General features: G+C 41.4%; 1 gene segment (V, D, J or C); it reads left to right on the forward strand.

The window, feature by feature from the left end:
* Nucleotides 1-3,601: 3,601 nt before the first annotated feature.
* Nucleotides 3,602-4,462, forward strand: LOC115516213. The segment is given in 2 exon segments: nt 3,602-3,776; nt 3,964-4,462. Coding segments are annotated over 2 exon segments (489 nt in total).
* The last annotated feature ends 5,347 nt before the right edge of the window (nt 4,463-9,809 follow it).

Consider the following 9,809-nt stretch of genomic DNA (forward strand, 5'->3'; position numbering starts at 1 on the left):
AATGTTTCAGGTATTGCTCAAGACATGGATAGCTGAATCGTAGTTTCCTGTGCCATGGCTTTCCATCACAATGCAAGCTGATACCCCCTCTGCAAATTGTTTTCTTGATGAGGGCCATTGCCTCTCTGTAGAGTTGAAGCTTAATTTAAGTGGCACACACATATATGATATCTTATTGTCTGTGTTGAAAAAGTTTTAAGGTAAATGGTACATCCTAACACTTTGATATACATTTGACCCTTAAGCAACGTGGGGAAGAAGGGAGTGTGTGGCTGCTGTCCCCGTGCACAGCATCCCTGCCCTTCCCTCTGCCTGGAGTCATTTTCATTTACTAGCCTCACGGCTTATTCCTTCACTTTTCCTAGTTTCAGCACCTTGAGAAACATGTAAATAAAGAAGAATGTTCAGAAGGGCTTATTGTTGTATTATATTTCATAATAAAAAAGTCAACACTTAACACTTCATCAATAGAAGAAGGGATGTATAAATGGTGGTATATTCATAACATGGAAAACAACGCGACAGAAGGATGTATGTGTGTTAACATAATAAGACATCCAAGATTTATTATTGAGTTTAGTTTCCTTCTTTCTTTTTGAAAAAATGTTTATTTATTTTTGAGAGAGTGCAAGTGGGAGAGGGGCAGAGGATCTGAAGTGGGCTCTGCACTGATAGCAGTGAGCCCAAGGTGGGGCTTGAACTCATGAATTGAAGATCATGACTTGAGCCGAAGCTGGATGCTCTACCAACTGAGACACCCAGGTACCCAAGGTTCTTTCTGTTTATTTTTTATTTATTTTTTACTTTTTAAAAAATTTTTTAAATGTTTTATTTATTTTTGAGACAGAGAGAGACAGAGCATGAACAGGGGAGGGGCAGAGAGAGAGGGAGACACAGAATCCGAAGCAGGCTCCAGGCTCCAAGCTGTTAGCACAGAGCCTGACGCGGGACTGGAACTCACAGACTGCAAGATCCTGACCTGAGCCAAAGTTGGATGCTTAACTGACTGAGCCACCCAGGCGCCCCGGTTCTTTCTGTTTTTAAGAGAGAGCAAGAAAGTGGGGGAGAAGGGCAGAGTGTGTGTGTGAGAGAGAAAGTCTTAGGCAGACTCCATGCTCAGCATGGAGCTTGAAATGGGGATGGGTCCTAAGATCATGACCTGAGCTGAAATAAAGAGTTGGACGCTCAATCGACTGAGCCATCCAGACACCCCTATTATTGAGGTTATAAAGTTACAGAAAGATATGCACAATATATGTCATTTTGTATTAAAAGCCTGTAAATAAAACTACACTTATAGTTTCTGTGGATTCATGTATTGGTACATGTGTGTAAATCTACAGTAAAACACCTGGAAGCATCAAGTCAAATTGGTGAATAATAAAAAGGTAAGAATTGAGAGTTGTAGTCAAAGGGGATTTTAGTCCTTATGTAATGTTTCATTCCTGTAGTAATTCACATATTCATGAAATCTCTTTTTTGAGAGAGGGAGAGGGTGCAAGTGAGCTGGGGGCAGAAAGAGAGAGAGAGAGACAGAGACAGAGACAGAGACAGAAGGAGAGAGAGAGGAGGGAGACAGGGAGAGAGAAGCAGAGCCTGCTCAAAGTGGGGCAAATGCTACCTGATGCGGGGCTGGAACTCAGAAACTGTGAGATCATGACCTGAGCCAGAGTCAGATGCTTAATGACTGAGCCACCCAGGTGCCCATGAATTCTTGTTCTTAATATTAATAACAATAAGGTAACAACTAATAACCTATAAAGGTTTATATTTTCCTCCATTCCTCTCATCAAAAAGGAGGAAAATAGAGAATAATCGCCTTCTTCATAAACTTTGTCCAACCACCCCACATGTAAGTATTTCTTTTTAGTTCATACTCCTCTTAGGGTCCTATTCTTTGACTCTACTCTAGTTATGTGTATTTTGTCTTCCCCAGTAGATTGGAATCTACTGTCTCATCCCTTTTACATATTCCTAACACCTGGTGAATTCCCTCATTTATGGTAAAACTTCAGCAAATGTTTATGCAAGTCTTTTGAGCCATGTAAAACAAATCAAATAACAGAAGATGAGAATTGCCAAATTATTTTATGACATTGACCTCCATTAAATTCCATTTTAAAAGTAGGATTTGGTTCACTTTTAATAGCCAGTCAGTCTAAGCAGTTACTTTGTTTTCTGATCATCTGCTTCATCAGGAAGCATAGAATGAATGGGGCTGGAGGTGGGTGCCTGCTGAATTGCGTGGTCTGAAGTGGTCATTGTGGACTGTGTTGGGCCACTAGGGGGCACTCTAGGCTTTACAAAAAAAACAACAAGATTTTTTTTTTTTTTTTTTTTTTCTGATGGTAGAAGAGACAAGAACAGAAAACATGTAAGTCAATCAAATTATAGATAGCAAAGGTGGGGAGGGGGAAGGCGCAAACGTGCTTGTGTAAAGTTGACCTCAGGTGTTCAGTTCTGCTATTCCATATAAACTTCAAGAGGTTGTAGGCTATATCTCTGTACACCACTGTGGGGGTGATTCTCTGAGCACAGTATGGAAATAATATTTCTGGGCACGCATGAGGTAGCTCAACAGAAAATGTCCCATGATGTGTTTACAATTTTCAAATTGTTTTGAGTAAAATCCTCCCAAACCACTGACTTAGAAATTATTTCAGTATTATACCTTTTCATATACCTTGGCTGGGAATGGAAGGAAGAAGAATGGAGAGAAGAAAACAGAATAAAAATAAGGAGAAAAATCAAAGGAAAGGGAGATGACAGAATTTACTCTGACCAGTACTGTTTGGTCTGCCCAGAATCAGCTTTGTGGGTAAGCAAGGTGCCCATGATTTGCACAGGAAAGGTAGAGAGGTGGAAATTAAATCAGGGTAGACATTATGCAGACATCCTATTTTTTACCAACCAAATTCTGGTTGGAATCATTGTCTTTTTTTAAAAAAGGTTATTTACTTATTTTGAGAGAGAGAGAGAGAGAGGAAACAGGACAGGGGCAGAGGAAGAGGGAGAGAAAGAATCCCAACCAAGCAGGCTCCACGCTCAGTGAGAAGCCCCACACTGGTCTTGAACTCACAAATCATGAGATCATGACCTGACTCAAAATCAAGAGTCAGTTGCTTAACCGACTGAGCCACCCAGTGCCCCTTGGAATCATTTTCCGTGGAGGTGGTGACTATATGTCTTGGATTCTAGATCTCTCTGATTTCAAGAAATTGTATTTGCTTCTGCAATACAAAATGCATGCTATCAGCTAGTTTTCCTTTGTCAGGTTTTTCTTATAACTGAATTCTCACATTGTCCAACTATGCAATTTGGGAAATGGGGTCACTCTTCTCTATGATTTCCAAGGTTCTGTGTAACTCACTGAGACACTGACTCTTCTAGAAATATCATTCACCTTTCCTCAGTCACTAACCTACAAATTTCTCACATAACATGTTTTAAGAAAAAAAAAGCCCTTATGAGTGCATATATTGGAAATACCGTCCCTACCTCCCTGCAACGTTGACAAGCACAGTTTTGGACAGATTACTCTGCAGTCTCCCTGGGCCGCTGTGGGTGGAGTCTCAGTCCCGGGACTGACAGGGTTCAGGTGTGATTGGTGCTCAGTGATTCTGGAGGGACGTGGTGACTGTTGACAACACAAACTTCTGCGGACCCAAGACTCTACACTCTTCAGAGCAGGGGTGAAGGCACGTCAGCGACCAGACAAGGAGTCATGAAGAGACAGCGGGGAGCCCTGCTGGGGCTTCTGTGGGTGCAGGTTTGCTGTGAGTGGGGGCGTTCCAGACGGGGGCTGGGGAGGTTCACAGCCCGCAGTGGAGGGGGAGCTGGCACAGAGCTCCTGCAGGGTCTACACCCTCAGCAGGTGTTCCCGGGAATACTTTATGGGTTTGAAAACTGCCTCAGTGGCTCTGCAGTGACTTCTTTTGTGTTTGGTTTTGTCTTTCCAAGCAGGGGTGAGAGGGATGGACGTGGAGCAGACACCTGCAGCCCTGAGCCTCCAGGAGGGAGCCAGCTCTACCCTGAGGTGCAATTTTTCCAGCTCGGTGACCAATGTGCAGTGGTTCCGACAGAACCCCGGGGGCGGCGGCCTCACCCGGCTGTTTTACATAGTTTCAGGGATGAAGCAGGATGGGAGGTTGAACTGCACGGTGAACACTAAGGACCGGCACAGCAGCCTGCACATCAGGGCCTCCCAGCAGGAAGACTCAGCCACCTATCTGTGTGCGGTGGAGGCACAGTGCTCCCTGCTGCTCTGCAGCCTGTCCCCAAACTGCAGCTGGGCTCCCAGCCCAGCCTCCTCCACCAGGAAGCCTTCCTTGTGCAGCTGCATTTGCACAGCGTGCTTGGGACCATCTGGGGCTTTGCAGGCTCAAAGCTGGTGGCGGTAAACCTTGCCAATAAATTGTTTCAAAATGAAAGTGTGTGTGTGCACATTGCATAAAGCATATCGGAGGGATGTTAGTTCTTAAAATGTTTAGAATCTCTGATTTTGGAACTTGCTGCCACATGGGAAAGCAAAGATCCGTAGGCTTTGAAATAGAAATTTAAGATAAAGATAAGAGCTTCAATGGAGAAGAATAACATTTTCATATGAAGTTTGAACTTATCCAATGAACCCATTATTAACACAGAAGATAATTTGAAATTAATTTTCTTGTAACTTAAGATGTAGTAAGATGCATAGACCAGCATTCTGAATTATATACAAATCATGAAGTCACTTTTTAGTTTCATACACACCTTTCAAAAGTTACAGAAAACGTTAGAGAAAACAATAAAATTCTGCTGTGTAAATTTACATTTAAAATTAAATTCAGATTTACATGAAACTGAATGGTATTCAGAGTTAAATAATATATAGAGAAATTTTTCCCCTAGAAGCATCAGCTCTAGATTTACGTTATTTATATTTCAACTAATTTATCATATATCTATGCTTTTTTGTCATAGCATGTAAAATACTTTTTAAGGTCTGTAATATCAGTTGCAACGACAGAAATATTCTTCTCAAAATTAAAAATTATCAGAAATTCTGTCTGTAGCATTATAGTTACCAACAATGATACTGCTTTCAATTATATTGATTAAAGTGAAGTTACTAAGAGTATAAATTTTGAGAACCTAATAAATTAATTTGGAGTAAAGCAAGGCAGAAAAATATTATTATTGTCAAGATATTACACTACCAAAGTATTATTCTATTTTTAGTGTTTGATATATTTAATAGTTTTGATATATTTATTATGTTAACCTGTTTTAATAGATTAATATACATTGGATTCTTTTTTTAATGTTTATATTGAGAGAGAGAGAGTGAATGGGAGATGGATAAAAGGATAGAGAGAGAGAGAAAGAATGAGAGAGAATCCCAGGCAGGCTCCACGCTCAATTTTGAGCCTAACTTGGGGCTCAATCTCACCACTGTGAGATCATGACTTGAGCCAAAATCAAGAGACAGAGGCTTAACCAACTGAGCCACCCAGGCTCCCCATGCATTTGAGTCTTAAGAAATAGAAATATTTTTGGTTTTTTGGGTATCTTACAATACACTTTCATACATTTTATATTATAAGAGACAAAATAACTTTATAGCAATATGTAGCTACCATTTACTGTGTTTTTAAATATCAATTAAGAGTAGTTTCATTGGGGAAGAAAAAGTATTGGGATACCATCCCACTACACAGATCCACTTCCAAGATGTGAAGATAATGCTGCAATATACTTTAACTGAAAATATTAATCTTGTGACAAATGTGATTGATATTATTTAAATTAAAAAAATATACTACCACAATATTATTGTATATTGTATTTGTATTATGGAAACTTTTTTCTTTTTTTTTTTTTAATTTTTTTTTTCAACGTTTATTTATTTTTGGGACAGAGAGAGACAGAGCATGAACAGGGGAGGGGCAGAGAGAGAGGGAGACACAGAATCCGAAACAGTCTCCAGGCTCTGAGCCATCAGCCCAGAGCACGACGCAGGGCTCGAACTCATGGACCACGAGATCGTGACCTGAGCTGAAGTCAGATGCTTAACCCACTGAGCCACCCAGGCGCCCCTGGAAACTTTTTTTATTTAGCAGATTTTCTTTTTTTTTTTAATTTTTTTTTTTCAACGTTTTTATTTATTTTTGGGACAGAGAGAGACAGAGCATGAACGGGGGAGGGGCAGAGAGAGAGGGAGACACAGAATCGGAAACAGGCTCCAGGCTCCGAGCCATCAGCCCAGAGCCTGACGCGGGGCTCGAACTCACGGACCGCGAGATCGTGACCTGGCTGAAGTCGGACGCTTAACCGACTGCGCCACCCAGGCGCCCCTAGCAGATTTTCTAACAATGTTTTTGCATATTGTAAATTTATGTTTTTGCTTATGTATTATTATAAGTTCTATTGTGTTTTATAAGTAGAAAGATTTTTAAAAATATTTACTTATTTTGGAAGAGAGTGAAAGAGAGAGCATAAGTGGGGGGAGGAGCAGAGGGAGAGGGAGAGAGAGAGAGAGAGGGAGAGAATCCCAAACGGGCTCCATGACCAGCACGGAGCCCAATCAGGGTGCAATTTGGGGCTGCATCCTTCAACCGTGAGGTCATGACCTGAGCCCAAATCAAGATGCTTAACTGACTCAGCTACCCAGGCACCCTTGAGCCACCAAGGCACCCTGATAAGTAAGAAGATTTTTTTAAAGAGAGCTTTCTTTATATTTTATTACATAATGTAATACTTTTTCCTGTTTTTGAAACATGGGGCCACAAATTTTCTGTTTCATTGTGTGCCACCAATTACATAGCCAGCTCTGCCTGGGAAGTTTGAACACCCAAGTTAAACTGGAATAAGGGAACTAGAAGCCAGAAAGCAATCAGGCTGTATGAGAAAGTATTTGTTGCTTTACATACGTGTGAGTAAGCTCATCCACTATGGAGCCAACCCCATCTCACTGCCTATGGTAAATTAAAAAAATATATTTTTTTAATGTTTATTATTTTTTAGAGAGAGAGAGAGAGAGAGGCAGAGAGCAAGCAGGGAAGGGGCAGAGAGAGAGGAAGACACAGAATCGGAAGCAGGCTCCAAGCTCTGAGCTGTCAGCACAGAGCCTGATGTGGGGCTCAAACTCACAGACTGCGAGATCATGACCTGAGCTGTAGTCGGCCGCCCAACTGACTGATCCACCCAGGCGCCCCTGCCTGTGGTAAATTTTATACAGAGTGAGTAAAGTTCCATTTTATTCCATTTTTTCCTACAGATTGAGATCCTCCCTGAACTGTCTTTGGTCTCCCAGAAGAAAAGAAAACCCAGAGAGGATCTTATCCTGAAGACTCTGTCTCTGTTTCCAATGAGGCCCTAGGATTGGTTAGGAGCAACCTCAGACCCACAAGATCACATGTGGTTGTGGAAATGGGCTTGGGGTTCCACAACGTAGGCCATTTCTCCCCATTCTCACACCGGTCCACATGGCTCACAGCCAGTCCTCAAAATATTTGCTTTGTTACATAGTATAAAAGAAATTTAGAGCTGGCAGAGTCCTTAGAAAGGCTTTAGTCCACTTCATTTTACAAAACAGAGGCTGTATCCAAGATGACACTATGGAACAATTAGGTGGTCAATGAGCTGGGAAAGAAACTGGGTTTCCTCACTTCCTCTTTGGCATTCTCGCCCCTGCCTCCTTGCTGCAGGGCCCCTGCTGGGCAAAGAGATTGTGTCTAATGCAAGCCCAGCCACCTAGATCTCTGCAGTTTGGGTCTGGGAGAGCCGTGGTCCAATCAGTTTAATCGCCTGAATGGAGAGTTGCAATTTGTATAAATGTCTGACACCTTGGGCAGGAAAGAGGACTCAGGCTGAACCACTGTTATTCTACCAGCAAACTCATCTCCCACTCACTGGTTTCCGGAAGAGGAAGCCAAAGGTGTTGGTGTCATGCTAACATCTACATGTAACTCTAAGGACTTTCCTAAAAATAGCAGATATATGTATATCCCAGGTGGACATCTCTTGAAGGCAAGAGGTGAATATAGAGCATTATTAATACATTGTTATGAAATGTAATCACTGCTATCGGGAGACTACGGGGGAACATTGTCCTCATGCAGCTGGCCATCCATGAAGGTATTAGAAAAAGCCTTTCCAGGTCAACACTTTTTGATGATGAGTCAGGCAATATTCAATGAAATAATCATGGGGCTATGAATTTTGCCCAGGGGATGATTATACTTGTGCTACAGCTCATATATAGGACATTATGCTAAATAGAGCATACTCATACTATAACGTTCAATTCTGGATAACATAACTCAAAAGGGAAAATATTGACTTAAAGTATATGTCTCCAAGAAGAGAGAAATTCACCCAAAGAAGGATTTGGGAATTCTTTCTATGGAGGATGGATGAGTAAATAGAGGAGGATTCTTAAAATAGAGAAAATTTACATATGAAAACACACACAAATATATTTACCAAGAAACTAACATGTTGATTTTGATTCTTCATGGGAGTTGTCCCTAAAGTTTTAAGGGTGTCAAATGTGGATGAGGATTATATTTATCCTGAAAAACTCCAGAGGACTAGTGAGTACAATTTCAGGAAAAGGGCTTCCACTTAATGTAGGTGAGGCAGTCTTGATTTCTCAGGGATCAGTTCTCAGGATCAGTAGGCTAATTGTACTCTGCCTCTGGGCAGCCATGACAATATTTAGGCTTCTGTAGATTGTCTTTCTTACAGAAAATCTACAGGACTAAAAACTTTACCAATATCTTGGGGGAAATTCTCCATGGCAGTGGAGTTTGAGAGAAAAATGACAGAGTATGGAATCTGAACCAGCAGTGGTTCAGCTTGGCCAAGGCAGCAGAAATCTATGCCAGCAGAGTTGGCTTACACTTTAGAGGAACCTCCACTAAGGATTTGAGTCACTTACTGCATTTAGGACCTGGAAACCCTTTTGATATCAGAAAATAAAAACATCTCTAGAATAAATTTACATATAGCTACATGTTTTGAAACTGAAGCCCCATGTATTGTGAGAATTTCTATTCTTTCCCCCAATACTTTGCAGTATATAATCCACGTAGCAATAGGAGTAGATTTCTTATGGCATGTCAGATTTCCCATGACAAATCAACCAAGTCTATGGGTCAAATTCCTTCCTAACTCATGGACTTGTCCCCTTGCTCTTTTATCATTGACATTTTTATGACAGTCATATTAACTGATGAAGATTCCGCATTTTGACTGCTGGTAATGTCACTTCTCTGGAGATTGCCAGGTCACAAGCAAGACCAGCTCAGAGGAGCAGAGTCTGAGATAAGAGAATTTGAAATATTTATTCTTTGGCTTACATGTTCCTTTTAGGAAACTTTTTCTCCATAACAGACAAATGAGGCTGGTAGATTTGGCAGAAAGGGAAGGTTTTCTATGTTCTTTGTTTAAGAGAGTGAATCATGATTCCTTCCTCGTTTCAAATATGTACACGAGGCCCAGCATTGAATAAACGGCAACAGGATCTACTCTTTTGAACTTAACAGTGACTCAGTAGTATGCAGAGGTATAAATCTTAATGTTTACATTCTTCTTGTGCGTCTAGTCTCTGGTCTAGGATGTAATTTGTTTGACGTATTGCTGCCATTATGCGTCTGAGTCCCTCAGAGGCTCGGGGTAGGGGAAGAAGGTTTTCCCCAGTGAGTTCAGTACAGACGTGACCACAGGAGGGTGCACCTGAGCTGAGGCAGACCAGGCGGAGGGTCCATGGTAGAGCATTTGCATGAGTAGGTCTGGCAGAAGCACAGTCGTCTTCTTATTGGCTG

Source organism: Lynx canadensis, chromosome B3 (genome assembly GCF_007474595.2).
Source record: "Lynx canadensis isolate LIC74 chromosome B3, mLynCan4.pri.v2, whole genome shotgun sequence".
Classification (NCBI taxonomy): Eukaryota; Metazoa; Chordata; class Mammalia; order Carnivora; family Felidae; genus Lynx; species Lynx canadensis.